General features: G+C 45.3%; 1 protein-coding gene across 2 annotated transcripts; it reads right to left on the bottom strand.

Annotated features, from left to right (window-relative positions):
• Positions 1-1,697: 1,697 nt before the first annotated feature.
• Positions 1,698-18,185, bottom strand: LOC146206675 (uncharacterized). 2 transcript variants are annotated; one of them, XM_084591459.1, is made up of 6 exons: positions 17,622-18,185; positions 17,047-17,319; positions 12,413-12,450; positions 11,483-11,577; positions 10,181-10,497; positions 1,698-2,552 (listed from the first exon to the last, which is right to left on the bottom strand). In XM_084591459.1, exons 1-6 carry the CDS (start codon positions 17,741-17,743, stop codon positions 2,540-2,542), a joined length of 858 nt encoding a protein of 285 aa, XP_084447585.1. In that variant the 5' UTR covers positions 17,744-18,185; the 3' UTR covers positions 1,698-2,539. The 2 variants fall into 2 exon arrangements, with proteins under 2 accessions (XP_084447585.1, XP_084447586.1); XM_084591460.1 differs by lacking the exon at positions 17,622-18,185 and having other exon boundaries at positions 11,483-11,878; positions 17,047-17,183.
• Between the last annotated feature and the right edge of the window lie 9,279 nt (positions 18,186-27,464).

The raw sequence follows: 27,464 nt of genomic DNA, 5'->3' as shown, positions 1-27,464 counted from the left end.
AAGAGGACGATGCTGAGAGAGTGGATTCTGCACGACTACCGAAGTCTTAGCGTCGAGTTCAGCCCATCGCAGTGCCGTCACATTAAGTACATCCCCGTAACAATATTTTTCTGTTAAATATTCATTTACAGCCTTCCTTTATGATCTGTGTGAAGATTTTATTTTGCTTGAATAATTTGCAGTCGTGCATATGCATTAGTCATCCATTATAGCTGACATAAGATATACATAAACTGTATATCACGCCAAGACTGGTTTCAGTCCAAGGAGCAATCAAGGTCCCATTCTGCCAATGGGCTTAGCCCTCATTTATCCGAGTCTCAGTTAAGCTGAGCCAGGCCTGCCACAAGTCTGCCACTGGAACCAGGACCACTGCAGAGCCCACATCCTGCTGGAACTAAAAGCCATGCCACAGTCTATCCCATACGTTTATTGTAATAGCTGTGCCGCCTGGGCAAGAACTTGATATAAACCACATGGGGGCTCATGGATAAGCAGGCTCAGCAAATTCTCGAACAGTGCCCTCATTGCAACTAAAGCCCGTTTGGCGTGCTGAAAAGTTTCTATGGCAGTACTTTTAGCTCAACCTAATATGCATAGTGCACTGCATTCACAAACACGATGGCAGTGAATGGTTCTTACAGCAGCGAGTAAACCAAAGGGACGTCCTGCAGTCAACTCCTGGCAGATGATGGAACTGTACACAAACTTTCAGGCTCGGCAAGACTAGAATAAGACCATTTACCCACAATCAAAATTTTACCCAGTCATTATGTTTGAGATAATAGCTTTTTCACAGCTCCCTTAATATAGGACATGCTTCAAATAAGCTTAGTGTAGTACTTTTTGTATCGAAATGCCTACAATACTCTGAAAATTCATTTCTTCATTTCTTAGGCTAATGTTGTTGAACCCAATAGACTAGTTAGTCTTGGGACTGGGTGCCAGGTATATCAAAAATGTGGTTGTTGTATATGAGGTGAAATACAATGAATGATTTCTACTACCAATTATGTATGCACATTATCTCTCTCTCTCTCACACACACACACGACAAGACCAGACCAGACCAGACCAGACCAGACCAGACCAGACCAGACCAGACCAGACCAGACCAGACCAGACCAGACCAGACCAGACCAGACCAGACCAGACCAGACCAGACCAGACCAGACCAGACCAGACCAGACCAGACCAGACCAGACCAGACCAGACCAGACCAGACCAGACCAGACCAGACCAGACCAGACCAGACCAGACCAGACCAGACCAGACCAGACCAGACCAGACCAGACCAGACCAGACCAGACCAGACCAGACCAGACCAGACCAGACCAGACCAGACCAGACCAGACCAGACCAGACCAGACCAGACCAGACCAGACCAGACCAGACCAGACCAGACCAGACCAGACCAGACCAGACCAGACCAGACCAGACCAGACCAGACCAGACCAGACCAGACCAGACCAGACCAGACCAGACCAGACCAGACCAGACCAGACCAGACCAGACCAGACCAGACCAGACCAGACCAGACCAGACCAGACCAGACCAGACCAGACCAGACCAGACCAGACCAGACCAGACCAGACCAGACCAGACCAGACAGACAGTCAGACAGTCAGTCAGTCAGTCAGTCAGTCAGTCAGTCAGTCAGTCAGTCAGTCAGTCAGTCAGTCAGTCAGTCAGTTTGCTAAATTGTGTTTTGCTTTTATTTCAGTTGGTATTTGATTCCATATCTTCAAACAAATTCAGTCTGTTTCCATACACATTAACAGGGGAAAGGTTGAAAATTCCACCGCTAACACTGGGTTGAACATAAGAAGGAGGAATATTTGCAAAGGAAAAGGATCACTGCATTTTACAATGCTACTCACATGGATATACATAGAGAACTGTTCAAGTTCATGAAAGAGTAACAATTATGCCTAAGTATTTATGAAAAGTATGACGCTTCTTTACCATAAAATTGGATCTTGTTTTATTTGCATAACACTGCACACCTGTTTGGCCAAAACATGGATGAAGGGAATGAAATTGTAGACAATATTTACATTGCCTAAAGCTGGATTTATACAATGAATGAGGTCGTGCAGACAAATCCACACTGACCAAGTTCCGGGGACTCTTCATGTGTTGCAAGCATTCACAGGATGAACAGAAACAAGAGATCTGTGATTTATGTACACCATATGAACCCACCGTTATAAACAGCGATTCAAACCAAACAAAGAGCGACAAAGTACAGAACACATGACTACAACACTTCCATAGCAAAGCATCAGAACACATCTGCTGCTGCCAGTTTTTGAATAAATTGCTACAATGACACTTTTATTAGTGGTTAGCTCGCAGGTCGCACAGAACAGTCAGTTGTGAGTAAAAAAAAAAATATTAACAACGGTGCATGGACGCTGGACCAAGGAGCATCTCAATCACCAGGATTTCCTTCAGCATCTTCCAGACAACGCCGTTCTTTACTCATGTTCTTTCCGAAGTTTGTCAATTTCTTCATAAATGCGTAATGTAGCTGCTTCTATTTCTGCAACCTGTAAAGACATCAAAATTACCAATGTGCTAGAAGTTTTAATTTGGCTGTTTAAAACAATTTATGGATTTTTACCAGTTTCCAATAAGGGGTATTAACGTGACGTCGAGGTTGACTTTAGTGTGCGACAAACGCCATCTTGGTGTCCAGTTTTGAATAGTGTGGTTGGCGGTTCAACTAATGCTTATCTGTTTTCTCTGTTACTCTACTTCATGCAAGCACTGAAGCAGTGAACATTAAATCGACATCATGAGACACAGTTCGAACTATCTGGACAGTCTGCGCGATGTGGATAGACATTGAAAAAAATGGAAATGTGCAGCACCAACCCATTTGCAGTCGATGTGCGCAGTCAATGTGCGCGACTGCACGGTCAGCATCGACCTGTGGCCGTGCATAAATACGTGCGACATTCATCAATTTTTTGTGCTGTGGATGAACTTCGTTATGAGAAAACAAATAAAAGCCAATGTATCACGCGAAGGACACAACTACGTTACAATTGTGGCTGCGTTGAGCCGTGGCTGAAGCAGATGAACCAATGTGTTGCACAATTACGTGCGTGCCGTAGAATGGTTTTCCCAGCAAAACCTTTCAGCTAAAATTACACATAGAATTAACTTTTGGTCGTCAGCACCACCATTATTGCGGTAATATCTTGACGAGATGGGCATAAAATTGTATTTGGCAAGCAAATTTGATAAACATCTCCGGCAAGCACAATTACAGTTTGCTTCAACTTCAAGCTGGGGCACCCTCATCAAACTTCTGTTATGGCTGTCAAACAGCTGCCAAGAAACAAATCAACACAGGCCTGCGAAACCTGCTGAGCAATGCCGAATGGCCGTTGATTCCAGGCCGTCTTTTGGCGGTCTGTGCTGCGAGCTGTTGTGTAGGGCCAGAATGCATTGATATAAGAAGCCAGAGATCGCACCGTGGACACTGCAGCATCTCCGGACTTCCGACGGCTCCGGCTCTATGTGTTCTTCCTCGCAAAAGGCAGGAACCGAGATTCGCATGCAAAACCTTGTTTTAATTTTCTTTCACGAACGTTGGGGCGACGGGGAAAGGGGGGGGGGGGGGGGGGGGAGAGGGTGCTAAGAATTGGCAGGTGCCAAAAAATTACGAACATATGATAATTAGAAAGCTGGTCACTTCTAGTGGCTCCTAAGCATAGTGGCAAAGGTCACTTCTTTAGCTACACCGAAGAGATTGATAAAGAAGGAAAAGAATTCACAATAACAGATCAGAATATAAAGCGAGATGCATTCCAAAAGCAATTTCAGGTCTCTCGCAAAATTTCATGGATCTGTGGTTCTCAATCTCTGGCATTTTGCAGAATTTAAAATTTAAAGTTAAGCGCTTTATTCACGGCGAGTTGGGTTATCAGTTGTAGCATTTGTAGCTCCACTGCCTTTCCTGCACCATCAACAGGGATCGGTATGTTTAGGTGGCTGGGGAAAACTACAACCAAGCAGCTGCAATGTATTATCACAAATCAGATCCATATATTGTCCTCGGCACTTAACCTACATGTGAAAACACCTAGAATGACCAAGCATGTCTGCAGTGCAGTTACTGATGCAAAGCAGTAATCAACCCCTTAGCTGCAGCTGTCACCTGTCATCCACAATGACTAGTGCACTCGTTGCCTCTCCATTAAGTTGCGCTATGTGGCCAGAGTGACCTGATTTAGGTAGCAGCCTGTCTCCAGCTGCTACTACTGTCTGCAGAGTAGAGGAGATGAGAAAGACTAGCACCCTGTTTCCAGATCATGCGATAGGTAACTTTAAGGTGGCCAAAAAACTGCATTTCAAAAACCCAGTTCTTTTTTTTTTTATCAGCTTAAGATTTAACCATGGTTGAACCAAGTTAAATGACCAATAGTTCAAATTTACATGGTTTTGCATGGATTAACACTTTTTCTATGGACACTACTCGTTGAGACCTTTGCAATAATATATGACAACGTTGTAAAGTTCAATTCTTAATCACAATTAATGGTAATTAGGACCTGAAATTAGCGTAGTGCAAATGTATTCAATATAAGCTATCCAACGATAGCTTATACTTGATGCTATTACTTGGATATCCATATGCTGACAACATATGTTGCAGCATCACCTTCCCAAAACAGTTGTCTGCATTCCACCTCCTGTCGCCAATGGTACAACACTGTTTACTTGTTCAATAAATACTGCGGCTTTGTTGTTTTCTTATCTTTAGCATAAAACTGTACAGTAAAAAATTAAGCCAAGTGACGACTATGACTGGCTTGGCTCAAGTGTAATTCTATATGTGCTTCATGTGCACAAAGTTCAAGGTGAGCTTCCACTGCCCCATCATCTGTTGAAGCGTAAAATTGGATGGAAACAGTTCAAGTCATGGGTACTAGTGGCAGGGTAAAGAAGTGCAATGTCAACAGCTCACGAGGTGGTATTCGCAATGCCATCCATTCAAACCTTTCGTGTAGATGTGCTGCGCCTATGTTTCAGTCCTCAGCCTGGACCCGAGTCGAGCTTTGAAAAAGACAAGTCCTTTTCAAAGAGAGATAAGGTTTGTGCGCTCCACAAACTGAAGCAAGAAGAACCGACTTGACAACTGGAATTCTTCAGAGATAAAAAACAGCGCTATTTACAGACCCTGGCTGCCTACAGTTCAGTAAAAGCTAAGTAATTTGAACTTCATGAGACCAGAAAAGAAGTTCGAATTATCGAAATGCCTCGAAAAACCTGACAGGAACCATTTATTTGCATTGGGGTAAATTTACCGTATTCACTGGCGTAATAAACCCAAACGCATATTGAACTTAACGCCCACTTTTCCCGCTGAGAATTAAGAAAAAAGTGTCGGTCTTTATCGGGTCCCTCCGTTTCGTGCCGTAGCAGCACTCAGCCTATTTCTTGGCAGCGCGCCAAAATGCTGCTCAACGATAACATCACAGTGTGGGTGTCTTTTGATGTTAGCTGTACCGGTTTGGGGGGGGGGGGGGGGGCAAACTTGGCAGAGTGCCAACGGCTTTCACTTACTCCTCTCTGGCGCTCATTCTTCACGGTGGTAGCGGGTGTGCCATAAAGAAAGAAATGGAGTGCCGCTTCACAAGCAGCCTGCGGCACAGCACGTGTGAGGTCTCGCTGCACGACACGTTGCATGGCACTTGATAAGAGCACGCTTTGGGAGCAGCAAAGAACCGCATTGAAAGCGCGTAAAAAATCCAATATCTGAAACTCCGTGCAACTGGGATCAGTTAGCTGGCTGGTGCGTAGCCAATGAGCGCCACTGCTGCTGACTGGCGCGAAGCTCACAGAAGCGAAACTGAAACGTAGTCAGCCTATTAAGGTAGTGTTGAATGAGCCCGTTTGTGCTTCGTGACACTTTCCATTGCTTTCGTGCCGCCTGCACACTGGCCACGGATACAATGGGCGCTCTTCTAAGTGACTTGTGTCCTCTGTCGCCGCTAGGCGCATGGCGGGCCTACCCCATTCCGGGTGTTCGTTTCTACGGCGGCAGCTGGTGCGCGCCTGGTTTCAAGTTTTAAAGAGCTCATTTATAAGATACAGGGCAACAAAATAAAGACAAAACAATGTGGAGGGTTCACCTACTTCAAGAAGTTCAAACATATAACATATTTTCTTTATAGAGCTGGCGGCTAAAAACTACAAAGAAGAAAATCACCCTCCCGCTTCATAAAACTATGCAGAGTGTACAATATACATTGAGGCCTTAAATGGAGAAGTGGTACTTTAATTTATTTCGCATGCTTATTTTTCACAGAAAGTAAACTGAACGCGAATGTGGGCTTATGCCAAATTAAAAAGCTTTAAAGCAAGCTGTAGTCAATGTGATCATCAGTAGATGCAGACTCAACGGGTGAAAACTTTGGCTTCCTCTCTAGCTGCAGTGTACGTGCAGACTTCTTGCGTTAACATTATAGCCTGCCGACAGCCCATAATATTAATGATGTATGTCCCAATAAGTAATTCATATGCAAGTTAATTCTTTCCGAACAGTCAAAGATTAACATGATAATGTTTTTGATATATGAATAATACGAGTCACCAGTGACTTAACATGAATTCCCTTAGCTGCAGAAATTGAGTCACTGACATCCCCAGTTAACTGCATGAAGTTCTCACTCAACAAATAATCTCAATGTTGTTAAGACTATGATCAGGCATCAGTATACGTTTTTGTTATTTCTAAATGTGCATGACTTGTTTTAAAGTGCAATCTCAAAAACCAATTCTCTGTCGTATTTTCTGTATGTTGCAAACAGTGAATTAGCAGCATCAAAGCGTAAGGTTAACATGAGCCCAGTTATGATGCATATAAGCGAGAGCGTTGTCTGCTGTTTTTGTTAATTTCATTGTTCGATGCAGTGCATCGCATTCTGCCAGCCAGTTTCAATCGGAGCATGACTGAGGCAGAGTACCAGTTTCACCTGTGTGCACTATCTTGCAACATGCTGAGCGGCAGCATCGTTTCACGTTCGGACGATTCTCTGGTTGCTTGTGTGCGTGTCTTCAATCACGAGCATCTCCCCGTGACTTGACAGTCAGGTCGGTGAATGACCCACTATAGGTTCGGTTACGCGGCTTATCTACTCTCGATACTCTTTCGGTGCAGAGGCACATAACCTTTCTTTGTCAAGGCGTGTGCTTCTCTTCGGGGAAGATGACAGCGTTCATTACCATCCGCACATATGGTTCACAAATGAGTAACGTACGCTTAACGTATGTACATGCTTGCAGCCACAGGCTTGAACAACCTGTATATTTTAAGCCAGTCTGTAGCGCACCAAAACAAAATCCCAGAGCACAAGTGTCAAGATGCTTTGCGCGCCAGCGGCCATTTCGTCCGCAAAAGAAGGGTAGGGTAGCAGTGCCACGATTGCCTACTGGCGGCAGCAGATAAAAAACATCCCGAGAGCACACGTTGTACAAAGCATGTGCCGCAACCGCCGTTCAAGTCCAGCCCATGACTGGTTTAAAAAGATAACGAGCAATAAATTAAAAAGCTTCTGCACAACTTTTTTCTTGAAGGATTCAGTTAACTAAAATTAGGACTTTCTAATTAACTTTGGGGAGCACAAAATAAAGAATACTGTAGTTTAGGTCACACTACTCTCAACAGCCGTCAGATTCACTACGCTAGGATGCTCGCCTTTTGCACGGCATCTCATAAGGTTTAGGAGGGTCACCTGGGACAACCAGTGAAGCTGAAGTCCTTCCAGGGCTAGCGTGGGAGCGCACCACCACACAAGCAAGGCGCATGCAGTGCGGGAGCAGTTTAAAACAAATCATACGGTCCTGCAGAGCAAATTTATTACTTTTCATTTTGCCAACAATCCGTTCCCGTGTCACCTGACTGCAAGATTGTGAGCCAGAGGTCGCATTACAAGCGTTTAGTAGTTTTTCTTTCCCAGTGAGAGAGTGAGGGGCCAATATGCTTTCTGAATACAATGTGGCATTCCACTTTCCCCGGCCATTGCTCCTCGGGCAGTGGGTTCCTGGAACGACTTCTTTGAACCATACCGTCAACGCTGAACGGGTCGCGCCCCATTGCCTGGCAAGGCAGCATAAGAGAATGTAGAACACAGAGTTTAGCTCTACCATTTACTTTTAAAATCTTGGTTACACTGAACTGGAACACCTGGTAAATGTTTTACATGTACGGCAATATTAGTGAACGCTTCTACAAGGCGAGTATATATGAGATCATTGTACTGAAAGCTCATTAAGGTTCAAAAATATATGTCCCCTTAGTTTTCTACATTTAATAAAAAATCAGACTTCAGTATTTTTTGTGGCACAGTGTGTTAATAAAACAGAGAGAAAGTGGCAATTAATGATGTTGTGGACATCAGGTGGAATGACAGAACGACAGCCCTGTTATTAACAATTTCAATTCTCTTGGAAGCACATCAGCGAACTAGTGCATCGAGCACAGTGACTCAGGCAATGTACACATACCCTTGTATGGGAATTATTGATCAAAACATCGGTGCAAAAGTTCCAAGTAACTCATATTCTATTCTGGGGCCTTCATGTCAACAGCACCCAGCCACCTGAGAAGGAAACGTGAATGGCACCAAAGTTTTGTAGGGCTGAGTCACACTTGCAGGCATGGTCACTACGGCATAAGTGTGCATTACAGAGGTCGATCAGTCGGCATTGCGTCCAACAAATGCCTACGTTCAAGGGAGCCACAAGAATAAGATTACACGGCATTAACGTGGCAAATACCGTTTTTCTAGCAAAGTCACTGCTATTTAACAGCTACCAATTGCACCAGGAAAGTCCACATGGGCCAAAACAATCTATGCATTAAAAAACTTTGCATCCTGGACCAAATATTTGGTTACATCTTTTCTCCTATGAAATGCTGCTTAAGGCATCAGTATACATGGCTCAACACAAGAAATTGGCTAGGCATGGTAAATAATTTATCACTACACTTCTCATGTTGTTTTGGCTACAGCTTAACCAGCTCAATGGCAGCCTGTTACATAAAAATTAAGTTTAGGTCACATAAAGCTTACAAAAACTTGCAATGTAGTCACTGCTCTTTCATTTTAATTCACGAAAACCCTTGTGTCAGCCTGCCATAAACACCAGAGTAACAAATAAGCAGCTAAGATGACTGCGTTTGCATGTCTCATGCAACCTAAGCTAGTCTTTGAAAACATGGCCATTGCTCATTTTCACTCCTACTACACCTCCTTGCACAGTGCTTCTGTTTCTACTTTCGCCAAACTGAAGGTCAAAGCCCCGCTACTCTCCACCAGCGCGGGCTGCCGTTTCAGTGTGAAAGCACTAATCAGAGGTTCACAGTCTAGCAAAGTCGTCTAAAGTTTGTATGCCCACTTCTTGCAGGTGTCCACCAGACAGTGAGGCAGCTACTGCACTTTTCCAGGCTATGAGAGATGCTGTACTAGAGGGCTGTGGAAATTTCGACACTAGGGGATCTTTACATGCACCGATATTGCGCGGTACACAGATGCCTAGCAAAGTCTGCTTAACTTTGAAATTGGTATATGGGAAAGGAAAACGCACAGTATCTTGCACACTTTTTGCCGAGACCTAAGTGCACATATGGGACGGAAAGAAGGTGGGAGAAAAAACGCGTACTATAATGGAGGGCTGTGGAATAATTTTCACTACCTGCGGACTTTTACAAGCACTGACATCGCTGTGCCAGTGTCCTAATCCTAAACCACCAAGCGAAACCACACCAAAACGGTGCTTTCGCATGTCTTAACCAGTTTAAGCGGAGTTAACTCCAGCTGATATTTTCGTAGCCTGACACACTTTCTACTCTTGTACTCCAGTGCACGTTTTCTCCTTTCCACTTTTCCTTTCTTTTCCCCTACTGCTCTTTCTCTACCTCGTGTATGCTGCCCTTCTACATTTCCTCACTACCTTCGCACACCATCCGCTACCTTTCTCCACTGGTACTGGTTCTCCTCTGTCGCTTATGTGCTCTCTCCATTTCTCTTTCCTTGTCGCAACCTCACAATAATGCCATGTTTTATCGATATAGCTCCTCTAAAGTTTTGCGCTAAAAAATGCATGTAGCATTCCTATTTGATCTAGATGACACAGGCGTTAACATTTAATTCCCCCATACCTGCACAGTGCGGCCCGCTGTTCTTCTATGGCTTCCTTGAGTTTCACAATGTCCAATTCAGCCCGTTTTATTGCCTCGGTAGAAGCAGCAAAAGCTGACTCGAGCTCTTCATTGTCGGCCATGATGGCAGCTTTACGGTCACAGAGTTCTTGAAGAGACTTGTCGCAGGCGGAATGTTCTTTTTCAATCTGCTCTGCTTCCTCAGAAGCCTTGATAAGAAAACTAGCAAGCTTTTTTGCCTCTTCCGTCTTGGTGGAAAGTGCGATTGCAGTTTTAGTTGCTTCATTCTTGGCCAGCAGCTGCTTCGTTTCCTTTTCCTGGTTGGGAGAAATAACAGTCAATTGGATGTATGCCACCAGCTGTGCAGCAGTTCAACATCACATACAAAAAAAAAAGAGAAAAAGAAAAAAAAAAAAAAAAAAGCACTGACTAGTTTACTCATATGCCTGTATCACCCAGAACGACAACCTCTGGCAAAGCATGAAAGCCTATTATTAAAGGGGCGGGACACTTGTTTTCCTATTGTCTTTTTGTTTTGGAACAATGTGTATAGCATTAGTAGAAAGGATCACCATCTGGAATTAACTAGTGTTTAATAAATAATTTGTGGCTGAATGTTTTTATTCTGTACTTCCAATTTTGATTGCCAACAATGGTTGCGAAGTCACAAGGTTCCTAAAAAGGGTATATACAGATAACGAGGCTATCATAACACTGGAGGGACAAAAAACAAAGATAGCAGGAATAAAAAAAGGACTCAGGCAAGGCTGCCCCTTGTCACCCCTGCTATTCATGATATAATGAGTCAGGTGGAAAAGTGGCTTGAAAAGAGTGACACAAGAGTAAACTTGGGATATATGCAGGGAGGACAAAAAGTAAGACAAGTGCTACCGAGATTGATGTACGCAGATGATACTGCCTTGCTGGCTGACAAGCGGGATGGGTTGCAGGAGTTAATGAGGATCTGTGGGACACAGGGAGCTCAGTTGTGGCTGCAATTCAGTAGAGAGAAATCGGTGATAATGGTTTACGATGATGGTAAATGTGACCCGACAGAGATACAGGTAACAAAGATTAACTATGTAGAGAAATATAGATACCTGACCATATGGTTAAATGAAAGCAAATGCTATCTAGAAGAACAGTTTTTTATATGGAATTTTATGGCGCACAAGCAACTCTATGATGCACCAAACACAAGGTTACATGATTTGTGATATGAAGTACCTAGATTTTTGATACTCATATATGATTCAAAACATTTGCTTTCACAAGAAACATAAAAATAAGAGAAAAACAGACCTTATACTTAGTGTAGATGGCAGTCATGCGTGGCCAACTGTCCACGAGAATCTTCAGAAGCTCCCGAGTGCGTTTTGCTTTTGGTTTCATTAGGTCTGTCAAGCCAATATCAGTGACGCCCAAGGGGTAAAATAAGACTTGCATCAGCTTCAAATAGTGAACCACTGGCACTGAGTCCTCAATATGCGATTTATCAGGTGGCAAATGGAAAAGGGGCACATTCATCGCTTCCTCCTTCAAGCCAAATGGCAGACAGGCTGCACGCAATACATTGACTATAAAGTCTGAGGTAGGAGAATCCAATTCCTGAGGTGTAGTTCGAATTCTGAGGCATCTTTCCAACATGTCCACCAGAGGGTCAAGGTCATTACTGGTCGACTTGGCTGTTGATACGTGCTATAAATGAACATCAGCACAAAACATCATCAGTTTACTGTACCAGACTCAAACAGCAGCAGTTGTGCAAATACACAGTGCTGAACTCTCGACCCAATTTGTCAATGCTTTGATCGAAACAATAAATACTATAGGCTGTGCACTTAAAAAAAAAGGTTACTTTGGTCACCACTGTATTCACTTCAAATTAAACAAAAAACCGGACGTGACTTCACTTAATAAAACCAGTTCAAATGTTCACAAGTTTCCTACTACTGTGCATATTTGTCCATAAGTTCTGTAAATTAACAGAATACAATGGTACGCAAAAACTACAAAATTTATCTATTTTTTTAAGCTGACATTGTATGACTAACTGCACGGAAAATGTACTACAAATATACACCCTTGATTAAGCTCAATATTGTAGTGCATTAAGCTGGACTCCACATATTAAAAGCAGCAACCAGTCTTCTTGCACAAGCCATCAAAATTTGTACCAGAAAACATACACTTTTATTGAAGAACAAAATAGATAAATATGCAATTACGCACCGGTGCATGACTTGTCATCTTCTTTATTAATGAACCTCCTGCAAAAGCGATGCAGAAAAATGAAGTTCAGAAATATTCAACACTCAAACTATGTTTCAATCTATGAGCAGCACAACAATTTAAAACTTTAGTCTAGCTTCAACCATCCAAAGGTTTTATGATACCTTGAGTACTGCTGTTCCAAGCTGCATACTGCAAGCATTATGATGGAATTTCATGTGATGACAAGGCTCATTTTCCCTAATCCATTTTCATAAATAGTTTATGCATCCTGCAGGTTGGCCTTGAACTTCAGGAAATAAATAAACAAAAATTTGAGTTAGTTTGAACTAATTATTATTTGTTGTGACAATGCAGTAACATAGGAACCTTGTGAGCAGCCATATGCTATTATGAACAATTTTTTTATAGTCCATTTGTTGTTATAGTCCATTTCCTGTGGTTGCTTTTTTCAGCTTTATAGCTGTCCAGCACCCTTGTCTGCACTTGTGAAATGCTTTACTTAGTTACTAACTGTGTGTCCCTCTTTGTACAGGCTCCATATTCTATCCCCAAGCTGTCCAGCACTTTGCTTAGCTTGGCTCCCAGTGGTGCGAAAACAGTGTTCAAAGGTTCAATCCAAGCTTCTATTTTGGTTTATCAATCTGCTGTTCCAACAGCCCAAAATATGCCTTTTCTTTCCGTTTTGCTTTTTAGCCCTCCGCTGTTCTCTCGACAGCAGGTCCTTTTGGCTAGAGAGCATGAAAAACAAGCACTGGAACTTGTAGATACACTCCGTGTTCAATTATTTGCCTGCTATGAGGCTGCATTTTGAAAACGGCGTTCATAGGCGCTTTCGGTGTTGAGTGCACCCCATCTCCCAAAAAAATATTAATGTTAATACTACTACTGCGGAGATGACAACCAAAGTTAGTGAGACATTTTTTCAAAACATGCACAATCAAACACAACTAAAATTTAAAAACACATCTTTTTGTGCAAATCGTGATTTTAGTCCTGCATCATTCTTAAAAGGACTGCTAGCCACGACGCTTGTTAGCACCTGATTTGCGGCCGGCTGAAATGGCACAAACAAGTAGGAGATAGAGAAAGCAAAGACGGGGGCGAAATGAAGAAAAGGACAGGGATAAGGTATGTGAAAATGCGTACATATCGCACCGCCAGCTGCTATTGTCACATCAGCTGAGCAGTTTAGACACTTTCAGGCTATTCAAGACGCTTTGTGTGCAAAAGACTACATAGCGCATGCACTTTCTATGTAGTGTACTCTGATGCCCTCACTACTGCCACCGCATCCCCATATACCAGGGAGAAACAGTGGTGCAGTACACTCGGAGTATGAGACTATTTTCCTCCTCACCACAAAAATGGTCTGTAGAACACAAGTTAAAAAATACAGCAGCTGCTAACTATAGGCAATCATTCCCGGCATGTGTATTACTCCAAAGAACAGCAAATGTTTGATATTTGATTGATCAGTTTGATATTTAACTGCACTAAACCCAGATGAATAAAATTCTTGGACTTATATGGCCCGACTGTTTCCTTTTTATTTAGGCAACTAGAGAACACTTAACAGCTGAGCGCTTTTTGTGAAAGAGGAATTGTGCTGCGGTTACTGCAGATTGAGTTGTATTCGACTACAAAATTTAAGGGTTTCAGCAGCTAATTTGCTTAGTTATCATTTGTTTCATTACTACAGTCATGATTAAAAGCAATAACATTACACATAACTAGCACTACTTGGCTTCAGGAGGCGGAAACAATGCAAGCATTATATATGCTTGCTGAAAACATTTATGTCAGTAAACATGTGCTGTTTTGTGCCCCCTCTTCATGCTTGTAGTATTCCTTCGGTTTGTGTGATCCAAGCATGCCTGTGAACAACATGCATTTGCCCACTTCAGTTGGGAGTCGACAGGTAATCTTTTAAAGGACCTGGTACGCTGCAGTTTCAGCAGTAGATGCAGCGTCATCTGGGAGCCATCATGTAAAAATGCGGTTGTTTGGAACCGGCAACACCAGTGCCACCAATTCTGCGCTCGGATCCCATCCTGGCTTTCCCCAGGAACAGACGAAAAATGCACTGTGAAACACGCAACTACATTTACTGTTACGCTTCTGATTTTCACAATACCAACAGGAATGCTGTTAAAAAGCTGCCCAAGATCGGAATGAGACACACAGCGTGCAAAGTCACTGTTTTGTGTATGAGGTTTGATTATGCTTTTTAAGCATGTGCTTAAGTCTGTGTTGTAGCAAGCAATCTTGTAATGTAGCAAGAAAGCAGCATTAAGAACGGGGACAGAGAGGACAACAACAGACATGAACACTAGCCCAAATTGGCACTCTGCATCTGATATTCACATCTCATATCTGCTTCTTTCCAGACAGGAATCGCATTGGCAACATCGAAAACTGGATTACACGCACTGTGAAGAAACGAGACATAAATGAATGAACCTCAATTCCAACCCACATGACCACACATTTCTTGAAAATATCAGAGGATACAGGCTCGCTGAAAACTTATTCGTCCATATTATACACGTCCTTGAGCATATGGAATTTGCATCTGCACACTAACTTGTTTTAAAAACGTGTCAACATTTTCAGCGCTCAAAAAACCATATAGCTGCACACACTGAAGAGCTTGCCCAGCCATGCCAGCCCTGCACTTTTTTTTTTTGAGACTGCGCTGAAGCACAACCCTTCGTTTGGACTGAGCCAGTGGTAAAGAAAATGAATGGCGGTGGACGTGGTCCCTGCTGGTGGGTCCCTACGGAGCTCAGAGCAGTGTTGCCGCATGCGCTCATGTATGCCACGGGCACCTCAAGGAGATCCGATATGATCATTGCAAGGAATCCGTGGTCTTCCTGCTGTGGAAGAGTTTTTTTCAAACATGCTTTCCCTGTGACAACTGCCCTCTGTGCTCGCTATGGGGATGGGTCTAGCTTGTCGGCATACTGCCACTGGGAGCAAAGCCCAGTTTGTTCATTATTTATCACCTTCCACTCAGTGTGGCATGCTGTTAGTGTGAAGACCTAAGGGCTTGAAACCAAGTGCCGCCATCAGAAGCACTCGTGCATGTAGGCCGGCGAGTCCAGGCAAAGGAAAGCCCTCCCAGCTGAATATGAGTAGTGGATTTAGGTGCTTTGTTTTTCATGTATTTTGTAACACACTCTCCCTGCCTTTCCGCCTCCTCCTCCTTCTTTGCAACACACACACACACGCTGCATACATGTGTATGGTTGAATGTAGAACAGCAGCAGAAAGAATCTTTGTTCTATGGCAGTGATGCTATCTGAAAGCCGACACCTCACTGCTCCTTCCACTGCCTTACATGAGATGAGAACAACTTTTTCTACCCTTTATGAGCACACCAGGCCCATAGGCTCAACCTGAAATGTCCAATGTAATTATTCAATTTTTTTTTAAAAACACACTTCCATTCAAAGTGGCATCCAAATGGTTCCAAATACACAGATGGGAATTTTTCTGGCAAAATTAGACTCAATGGTCTGATTTCACCAAAGTACCAAACAATTTTTACACCTGATTTTTAGATTTATGACATCCTCTCTGAGCAGTGTCACCTGGAGACAAATAGCGAAAATATCGTCAAAACGAGAGCGCATTTAAAGCCCTTTTTGTTGTTTCTGTGGCGCAATAGATTAACACTATCTCAGCAGTGAAAGATTTGTTAAAATCCTCTGAGTGAAATTTTTTCTTAATTGTTTTTAAATTCATAACATTCAAATAAATGACTCATCTTTCCTGGTGTGTGTTCCCCTTTAGTTTGCATTACGTGATGTTTTTGATTCTTAATAGCCGCGGAACGAGCCATGAACAGAGCCAGGCAGTGACAGTATGGCAACGGTTAGACTATGCAGTCCCATAATCATTTCCTGCCGAGTGAGTGTATGTTACCTTTAGGTTGAGTTCAGAGTCATCTCTCAGCAAGAATTACGGTTTAACTCGCTGAGAGACAACCATGCAGTGAGGAGAAAAAGGTTGCCGGATCCTACCATTGAAGCTTGGAAAACACAGATCTTGTCCATGCTTTAGTCAGCACCTGCATTTTTTTTTTTTTTTTGACAAATGTGCATACCTGATGCGTCCAAACGAATAGTTTTTTTTTTTTTTTTTTTTTGGGTCTATCCTCGAAGAAATCGTGTTTTTTTTTTTTTTTTTTTGGGGGGGGGGGGCTGGTTGAACATGCACGGTCAAGCATAGACTTACATTTTCACCGCTCTGCGGTTCATAATAAATTTTCGCGAGTTATAGTGTATCCCCCGTTTTTCTCTGTCCTTGCCAGACTGTGCGCTTATATATATATATATATATATATTCATGTCTTATCAACAATCTAAAATGCCACGTTAGCTTTCCTTTCTTTGGGTTTCCTACTATCTTGATGAAAGTCCACCCATTCAACTAAAACCTCTTGAAAATACAAAAGTTTCGTGAGCCTTTTGTTAGCAGTGAACATGAGTCAGGGCCCCCTATCCTAAAGCTATTATTTAACCACTGCTGCCTGAAACGAATACGATAGATCGCCTGTTATACCTCAAAAGTGATCAATCCGCCAGCTTCCTAACTATAACTCAAGAGGTTGAGAAGACATTTCTTACCGCGGCGACAGTCTAGCTTGCTTCTGGTCCGTTCCTCTTGCTGTAAACGATGTCAAAGGGGTTCCAGCGTTCTGCTGGCAGCCGTTGGTTCTATGCAGCGCGAGCACCGTGAGAAGCCGTGAGCGCGAGGCGCGAGCAGCGCGCTTTGTACGTCGCGCCCTCGTGCACTCGAGATATAATGATGATGATAGTTCTTCATGCTCATATATGAGCCAAGGTTCTTCCGCCATGTATGAGCCAGTAGTACGTAGTATGGTAGTATGTATCTCTGCACTGATTGAACATGAAAAAAAAAAAAAGCATAACGTGATACCCACACACTTTATTACAAATACAAAGGAAAATCTTCAAACACGGAACAGCGTTTGCTGCTCCGAGTCTAGACCGAGCTCTAGTGAGAAATCTACTGGTCTACCTGGTCCATATACCTTGCCTGGTCTACCTTGGTGAAGAGTATGAATTTTTGTTTTGTGCTGCTATGTTTTATGGCGTCTTGTTAACTGACTCTTCAGTTGATAGTTCACGTCAGATTCGACCGCTGTCAAAACCTCGAGTTGATAAAAATGTCCACTTACTGTGCCGGACATGGAGGAAGGCTACAGTCTCCCCCGTGGTACCCGTGTTCGAAACCTTCGAAACCGAACGCCGGCAGCTGCGTAGCTGCGTTTCGATGGAGGCGAAATGGAGATGCGCCCATGTGCTGTGCGGCGTCAGTGCACTTAAATGTCCCCAGGTGGTCGAAATTACTCCGTAGCTCTACACTGTTTGTGCTTCTCCTCTCATTCCACTTTCACTCCTACCTTCCTCCCTTCCCTTGCGGCGTAGGCCGAGTGTCGACAGAAAAAATTGAACCATGCTGCGCCTTTTGTGGAGTCGAGTGCTAGACAGCTCGTGGATGTAGCCATACTGTTAGCAGAGCTGTAGTTACTGTATATAATAATGCTACCTTTTTGGCAGCATATACAGTAACTCTAAGCTGAGCTATAGACACTTTGCAAAACTCGGGGTTCAGCTTCTCTGCACAATAAAAACCCCTTCACCTTGGCGGCCAAACCTGTTTGGGGGGCAGAAGTTGGGTGCAGCGCAGAATACTGTGTCAAGCCTGATAATCATGTATGAACCTGGTGAGCAGAACTTCCTTCGCTTTTGATAACGAGGAGGAAGCAAAGGGGCGGGAGAGGCGATTTGAATGGCACTTGCGAGGAACTGGCTTCCCCGATGGCCTCTTAATACCATAATTGCGGCAGCAAAAACAGACAGGTGTGCAGGAAATGGACGTGGCCATTATTGTCACATAGACGTCTCCTGCACTGCACCCAACTTCGGCTCTCAAATCAGGTTTGGCCGCCATGGTGCAGGGGTTTTTGCTGTGCAGGGAAGCTGACTTCCAGAGTTTTGCAAAGGGTCTATTGTATGCACCTGAGTAGTACGCACTAGAATGCAGCAGTCCAGAGAGAAGGCATTTCCAAGCTCTCACGGCCTGTACAAAGTCTTCCTTCCAGGAATGCACAATTCATCCTTGCCTTAATATTTGCTAATGCTCTATGGCTGCCTGAAGTTGTGTGTGGCATACAAAGGTGAAACAAATTACATACTCCTAGCCTACATTGAAGACAAGTATAAAAACAAACACTACACAGATTACAATAAAACAAGGTATCTGTGACTTGTATCATTCTATTTAACTTCAAAATCGCACAAATTTAGAAATATTTGTATTCACTTGTATAACCTCATTTTATATGCAGCCTGGAAACTTCAGTGCCGCAATCAACCAAGAAGCATTAAAAAAAAAAATTGTTTCATGACCTGTGTTGGCTTTGCATGTCGGAAGAATGCTCAGACGATGATCGCTTTTCTCCATTCTGGTTTTCAAGGTGTTGATCATATTGTGAAGGAGATTTCTTTACGACTATTTTATTTGTTTTGACGCCGTTTCATTCGTTTCACTCCTGAAAGCCCAGTGCAGACCAAGACATTTTGTTTTTCAGATTTTTAAATTTTAAATTTCTTATATGAAATTGTCTTCTCAGTCTGGACAGGTTCATGGCAGCCACAAAAATTAAAAGCTGAAAAGTTTTGTCTGTGCGCTGATAACCTGAATTGTGTAAATTTTTCTAAGCACACATTTAGAAGAGGCATGCTGTTTGCAGCAACGACAAAAACTTAAAGCAAGGTTTTGTGTCATCTGCATTCTCTAGTAATTTAGATGGATGGTGGTGGTAAAAACTCTTTTCATGGTGTGGCTGTCAGACCGCACCTTTCGGCAACTTCCTAATCCAGTTCACCGCCCGCAGTTGTACTGCAGGTACAAAGCTGGTCGCACAAGCTTAAGTAGTTGGTTAGATAACAGTCAGTCAGCTTATTTGGGTTGGAGCTCAGGACACCCGCATACACGATTTTACAAAGGGGTGAAGGGCGCTGCCATAATAGGGAGCTGGGCTGCTCTCGTAGCACAGGAAAGTGTTGACTTCCTCTCTTAACTGCCCAGTCAAACCGGTTTCTCCAGGGATTGTAAAATGGTGCATAGGATATTAAAAAAAAATGTTTCAGAGACTGATTTTTAAAGTCAACCGAAAATTATTATTTTTTTTTATGTACAGTTTGAAATCAACACTAGAGCTACTAACAAAATAGTAAGAGTGCCATTATGAAAGAAAACGTGACGCATCCTGGTCTGGTGTGCCGTCAACTAGCTTGATCCCATATAACATGAATCGGTTAAGTTCAAAAACTCTGTCCACAGGTGCATTACTTTTCAGATGTCATTAGTCACGCAGGGGTGGAAGTGCTGCTCCAATTCCTCCATTCTGCTCTAAAATGCAATATTGCTCCAAAAGTGCTCCAAACTGGCTGTTTTGATGCTTTGCCATCAATTTTAGCAGAACACGGGAACAATGTCATTGCATCAGAGGCAAAGATATAACGCATCTTGCACTGGTCTTAATACAAATGAGCTTTTTGTAAGGGAAGGAAGCATGGAGTATAATAAATATTTGTTCGCAAGTAAATTTAATATGAGCCACCGGCAGTTGGAGATAATTGCGAAAAAAAAACTGCACTGTGCATGTGACGTAGCACCTCCTCTCAGCCTTTTGAATCGCCAGTGCAGAGAAGCAAGATCAGCAAGCAAAGCAGGTAGCGCAAACTATTGTGAGCCGTTAGGAAGAAAACTTGTCCGACCATGTGTTATATTCTAATGGTTCTGCTGTGGAAACAAGCAGGTACTTCACCATCGATCTTCTTTGTCTGGCAAGCTTGCCAGGCCTACGGCAGACAAAACCATACTTGAAGCGTTATGGGTCGTATGCCAAAGCTGTCACTCACTAGGAAGCTTCTCAAGAGTGTTGGAAAGGTATACGGGGCCTAGCGCCAAAATATTAAAATGGAGCCCAAGCATTGCTCAAGCAAAGAATGGTAAACTTTTGGCAGGAGGCAGTGAATTAAAAAAGCTGCGGGATGGAAAGGCTACCCTTCAATGCCATCTGTCTGTAGCCCAAAGCTTCTCCAAAATGCCCGAGCCTGCTTCCAATCCTGTAGACCTCCACCATATTTACTAACGGACAAGACGATCAAGGTTGTACTGCAGTTGTCCGCGATCCCACAGTAGGAAAAAGCACTGAAGCGGCACTGGCGCCAAGCTTGTCAATGTTCGTTACTGTGGTCTGAAGGCGCCTTTTAGGCAGACGAAATATCCATGTGCTCAGGAATTTATCAGGCCACGCATAGTATCAAAAGGGATCATGTAATACCCATGTCTGGGGGCTTTGAGCTATATTCTAAATAAATAAAATAGATATGCACAAGATAGGGAGCAGAAATGTCATGCCCATTAATCTGAATTCCAAGTTAGTATCGCTACTAGAGCCAATCTAAGTGGTAGACTGGACATTTGAATCTATCAAGCCAAAATAGGTAAATGCATTAGGTCAGACTAGATGTTCAGGTATGAAGCGCACCAGCAAGTGTTACTTTTGCTGCTAGTCTGTTCCAAGTTTTTGCTGAGGTCGGCCTGTGTTATATTATACATCTTTACATGCTTTGGCCGTTTGTCATGTCAGAGGTGAGTGCAAAGTTGGAAAGCCATTAAACTTGCATAAAAAGGAATCAGATTGGAGATTTTGTATTTCAGAAAAAAAAAATGCAATTATCAAAGGCATTTGACCTTGGAAACTTGCTCCAAAACACAATTCAAATGCTCCAAAACTCTCGTTTCGTTGCTCCAAAGCTGCTCCAAAATGGCTTCACTACTGCTCCCAAAGCTGCTCCAAAATGCTCGAGCCTGCATCCACACGTTAGTGATGAAGAGCCACAGGAGGTACATATTTGTATTTGTATCGCTACATTTTAGCGCCATTCCCGGCTAGGTTCCAAGCTTGCTCTGTGTTTTCGCTTGTATGCTTATTCCTACACAGATTGCAGTACTGCTGAGAAAGCAAAAGAGGGCCACAAAAGATGGACATCTTAGCTCTCTCATTTAGATACCAAGCTTAGACCTGATGTAGTACTATGTGGGCCTTTAATACATGAGCTCATACGGCATGTTCTTGTACTAAATGCAGACCTTTCTTATCCATGATATTGTTACCGGGAAACGCGGGACCAAAGTGATGTGCTCACTGACAAAGACGACGACGCTGAGAGAGTGGATTCTGCACGGCTACCGAAGTCTTAGCGTCGAGTTCAGCCCATCGCAGTGCCGTCACAGTACATCCCCGTAACATCTTGGTGGAGGTCGCGGGTTCGACACAATCTGACGCATGGATCTCCGCAGTGGCCGTCACCGACGGAACCGTCACGATGACAACCGACGCGGCTCCATCTACCTCCGCAACTCCAACTGTCGTCGTAGCCCACCCCCGTGACCCTGGCCCATTCTGCGGTACAGATCGAGGTCGACGGCGAGGACTGGCTTTCGCTTTATGAGCGTGTTAGCCAGCACAACAGGTGGGACGCCACACTGATGCATGGCCAATGTCATCTTCTACCTTACTGGCACGGCACGCGTGTGGTTCGAAACATACGAAGCAGATCTATATACCCTCTTGGGATGTTTGCAAACAAAAACTCCGTGACCTGTTCGGAAAACCGGTTGGCCCCCTAGCAAAAAAGACCAATAGGGAGCGTTATCGGTTCTATAAGAATCGGTATTAGTTCTGTAGGTATTCTATGTGTTGTATCTGCATTTCTATGGGACTTATACAGAAACTCATAAATCTTATAGACTGGTACATATTTGTCCTATAGGCAATAGTATTGGTTTCATAGGTTTATCTGTGGGTTGTATAAGAAAAGTATCAGACCAGTGCAGAAGCCCATACATCTTATAGGCTGATACATGCTTGTCTTAATAGACCACTACATATTGGTTCATGTGTCTGATACGTCAGTATGCCTTTGTTTATGAGTCTTACATGCAGGATCAGCCAGTTGGAGATTTTAGGTCTTTTTTATTGTTTCCTTTTCCATCTCTGACACATCCCCAAAACTCACGCATTCATCCCGTTTATTGAGTGTTGCCGTAACGTACAATATTAGCCGCTATAAGAACGCCGTCAACTCGCCGCCAAGAGGGACCTCGCCACAAGTGCCCAGACATATCTACCGAGCCTTATATTACGTATATACAAGACGTTCTGGCCCTCTGCCGAAAAGTCGACAAAGACATGACAGAACCTGATAAGGCGGGGCACATCCTCAAAGGCATAGCCAACGATGCCTTCAATCTTCTACTCTGTCGGGACTGCTCTACGGTTGACTCCGTTCTGCAGGTTTGTCGACATTTCGAGCAGGCCAAACACAAACGCAGTGCACATGCATCGCCTAAATCGGCTCCCCAACACTGCCCCTAGCTCCACGTGCGAGGATCTGCTGACCCTAAGGCAGCCTTCCAACACTCAAAATGTGACCCGCATCGTGCGTCGTGAACTGGAAGCGCTCGCTCCTGCTGCATATCCAACCCGCCCTCCTCGGACAGTAACCTAGCGACGATATCCCTCATTCAAGCAGTCGTTCGTCAAGAGGTTGCTAACTTGGGCGTCCCCTATAGCCACACCGTAGAACACCACAGTTCGAGCCCCATCCCTCCCATGGTCGCCACCGCTACGCCCCGCAACACCTACACGCCACGCTACTGATACCGCAATCCTGATGAGTGGCGCACCCCTGACGACAGGCCGATCTGTTTCACGTGCTCGCGTATTGGCCACATCTCTCGCCACTGCCGCAGCCGCTGGACATCACTACCTCAACGTTTTCCTTACGTTGACCGCTACTCCGATTACGGTCGTCCACCGCCGTTTCACGCCTCGTTATGAGCCGCCCCGCACCGATACCACTCCGCCTCCTCCTGTGTCCAGTCGCTCTCCTTCCCCACCAGCCCGCCGTTCCCGTTCACCTCTTCCTAGCCGCAGTTCCTCGCCGTCCTCTGCCGGCCGCTTCACGGGAAACTAGCCAATGCAGCTCCCGGAGGTGACGCTGCATTGGTACCCCGACCTGGAAATCCTCTACTGCCAATTTCTTCGCCCTGTAACCTCCTCTCCCTGCTCGTGGATGGTGTTCCCGTCTCTGCCCACATTGACACTGGTGCCCAAGTCTCGATCATGAGCTCATCGTTTTGCCGCCGCCTCAAGAAAGTACAGACCCCCGCCGCTTCGCCCACCGTTCGTGTTGCCGATGGCAGTACTGCCGCCGTCACTGGGCTGTGCACTGCCTGAGTCACCCTTGCCGGTCATCACATCCCTGTTTTGTTCACCGTCCTCAACCAGTGCCCTCACAATGTGATCCTCGGCCTTGACTTTTTAACGGCCCACTCTGCCCTTATCGACTGCTCCAGCGGCCTTCTTCGTTTGGACCTACCTGTCTGCTCAGAACATCCTCCATCTACACCCCGCCTTTGCTCCACCGAGTTCGCTTGCCTGCCCCCTGACTCTGCTGTTTACCTACCTCTGTCACCTTTCCCGCCTGTGCCTGACGGTGACTATGTTGCTTGCCCTATCACCGAGGTCTTTCTTGACCGCAACATCGTTCTTCCTCATCTCATCATACGCGTTACACAGAACTCCTGAATTTCAGTCTGTCACCCCAAGTTCTCCCCGAAGGAATATCCCTTGCTACCTTGTCCCTTCTCACAGACTGCATCATTTGTGCACTCACTCCTGGCCCACATTCAAGCGTCCTTCCAACACCCGTACTTCCCACCACAATTACCGACCCTATTTCCGCAATGATTGCCTCTGACCTCAGCCCCGAACACGCTCAGGACCTGCACAACCTTTTGTTATCCTTCTCCGACATTTTTGACTTTGCTGCCGGTTCTCTGGGCCAAACATCAGTTGTGACTCACCGCATTGACACCGGCGATGCAAAACCTGTACATCGGAGGCCTTATCGTGTGTCCAAGTCATCCAGCAGGAGGTCGACAAGTTGTTGGCCAACGATATCATCGAACCTTCGAACAGCCCCTGGGCATCTCCTGTCGTGCTTGTTAGAAAAAAAGACAACAGTTGGCGCTTTTGCGTCGACTATCGACATCTGAACAAGATTACAAGGAAAGATGTTTACCCGCTGCCGCGAATAGACGATGCCTTGGACTGTTTACATGGAGCCCGCTACTTTTCCTCTATCGACCTTCGTAGCGGCTACTGGCAGGTTTCTGTTGACGAACAAGACCGCGAGAAGACAGCTTTTGTCACACCCGATGTTTGAACGAATGATGGACTCCTTACTCCGCGGCTTCAAATGGACGACTTGTCTATGTTACTTGGATGACGTGATTGTCTTCTCGCCCTCGTTCGAAAGCCATCTTCGCACTTTTCCGCCGTGCCGGACTTCAACTGAACTTAAAGAAGTGCGGTTTTGGCTTGGCCATTTGGTGAATGCCACCGGCGTGCAACCCGATCCCGACAAAGTTCGCGCTGTCAGTGCTTTTCCATCTTCCCATTCACCCCGTGATGTCCGCAGCTTTATAGGACTGTGCTCTTATTTTCGCCGGTTCGTCCCAAACTTTGCCGCTATTGCTCGTCCTCTCACCAATCTCCTGAAGAAAGGCGTTCCTTTCTCATGGGGACCAGAGCAGGCTAACGTATTCTCCACCCTCATCGCTGTTCTCACCAATCCTCCTGTGTTGGCCCATTTCAACCCGTCTGCCCAGACGGAACTTCGCACCGACGCCAGTGGCCACGGGATTGGTGCCATGCCATTCTTGCACAGCGACAACGCGGCCAACACTGCGTGATTGCCTACGCCAGTCGTCTCCTATCATCAGCGGAACAGAACTATTCTATTACGGAACGGGAGTGCCTGGCTCTCTTCTGGGCCGTTGGAAAATTCAGACCCTACTTGTTTGGCCAACCATTCACTGTAATTACCGATCACCACGCCTTATGTTGGCTCTCCTCCCTCAAGGATCCTGCTGGTCGCCTCGGCCGCTGGGTACTGCGCTTGCAGGAGTATACCTTTTCCGTTGTATATATACAAATCAGGTCGGCTCCACCAGGATGCAGACTGTCTGTCCCGTTATCCCGTCGATCCCCCTTCCTCTACTGACCACGAGTCGGACCCCTGTGTCTTCTCTATATCGGACTTTTCCCACATAGCTGACGAACAGCGCTTGGACCCAACCCTCAGTTCTCTTATCGACCGCCTTCGCACACACAGCCGTGACTCTTCCCTCGCCCTGTTCTTCCTTCATGGGAATACGCTGTACCGCCGCAACATGCGACCTGATGGCGCTGAGCACTTGCTGGTCGTTCCCCAACACCTACGCTCTGCCGTTCTAGAACAAATGCACGACGCCCCTACAGCTGGTCATCTTGGCCTCTCATGCACATACGACCGCGTGCGCCGGCGTTTCTTCTGGCCTGGACTCTACCGCTCTGTCCAACGTTATGTAGCCGCTTACGACCTCTGTCAACGCCGGAAGAAACCCCCTGTGCTACCATCTAGACACCTGCAGCCGATTGCTATCCCGACTGAGCCATTTTCTCGTGTTGGCCTTGACCTCCTAGGGCCCTTCCCCGAGTCCTTGTCGGGAAACAAATGGATCGCTGTGGCCACCGATTATGCCACGCGGTACGTGATCACTCGCGCCATTCCAACCAGCTGCGCCACAGACATTGCTGACTTCCTTTTGTACGACGTCATACTTCACCATGGTGCTCCCCGTCAACTACTTACCGCTCCGTGGCCGCTGTTTCCTTTCCCGAGTTGTTGAGGAAATACTTCGTTCTTGCTCCGTTCGGCACAAGTTAGCCACTGCGTACCACCTCCAGACGAACGGCCTTACGGAGCGTATTAACCGCACACTCACCGACGTGCTCGCAATGTACGTATCTGACAGTCATCGCGACTGGGATATTAGTCTGCCATTTGTCACCTTTGCATATAACTCTTCGCGTCATGACACTGCTGGGTACTCTCCATTCTATCTTCTCTTTGGAAGAGACCCCTTACTGCCCTTCGACACTTTGCTTCCCGGCGCTGGCCCCGTCACAACCTATGCCCGCGATACCATCGCCCGAGCCGACGCTGCTCGCCAGATTGCTCGTCACAATCTCATCGTCTCTCAAGAAACTCAAAAACGCCGCTACGACGCTCACCACCGCGATGTGCACTATCCTCCCGGATCTCTGGTGTTGCTCTGGCTTCCGTGCCGTCGTGTGGGGTTGCGTCAAAATCTTCTGCCCCACTACACGGGTCCTTACCGTGTACTACGCCCAGTGACCCACATGACCTACGAGATGGCACCGCTTCACCCAAAGTCACCGACTGCTACACCCACTTCCGAAATCGTACGTCGCCCACCTCAAGCCATATTACTCCCCTTCCACACCGCACCGGGACGTTGCCTTTTGCCGAGGGGGGTAGTGTTACCGGGAAACGCGGGACTAAAGTGATTTGCTCACTGACAAAGACAATCGAGGAACGCGGGCGCGACGAAGCGTTGAGAAAGAGGACGATGCTGAGAGAGTGGATTCTGCACGACTACCGAAGTCTTAGCGTCGAGTTCAGCCCATCGCAGTGCCGTCACATTAAGTACATCCCCGTAACAATATTTTTCTGTTAAATATTCATTTACAGCCTTCCTTTATGATCTGTGTCAAGATTTTATTTTGCTTGAATAATTTGCAGTCGTGCATATGCATTAGTCATCCATTATAGCTGACATAAGGTATACATAAACTGTATATCACGCCAAGACTGGTTTCAGTCCAAGGAGCAATCAAGGTCCCATTCTGCCAATGGGCTTAGCTCTCATTTATCCGAGTCTCAGTTAAGCTGAGCCAGGCCTGCCACAAGTCTGCCACTGGAACCAGGACCACTGCAGAGCCCACATCCTGCTGGAACTAAAAGCCATGCCACAGTCTATCCCATACGTTTATTGTAATAGCTGTGCCGCCTGGGCAAGAACTTGATAT

The sequence above is a fragment of the Amblyomma maculatum genome, chromosome 1 (genome assembly GCF_055883805.1).
Source record: "Amblyomma maculatum isolate TAMU_Amacu chromosome 1, ASM5588380v1, whole genome shotgun sequence".
Taxonomy (NCBI): Eukaryota; Metazoa; Arthropoda; class Arachnida; order Ixodida; family Ixodidae; genus Amblyomma; species Amblyomma maculatum.
The sequence above is the reverse complement of the archived record's forward strand: the minus strand, read 5'-3'. Positions and strand labels throughout refer to the sequence as shown.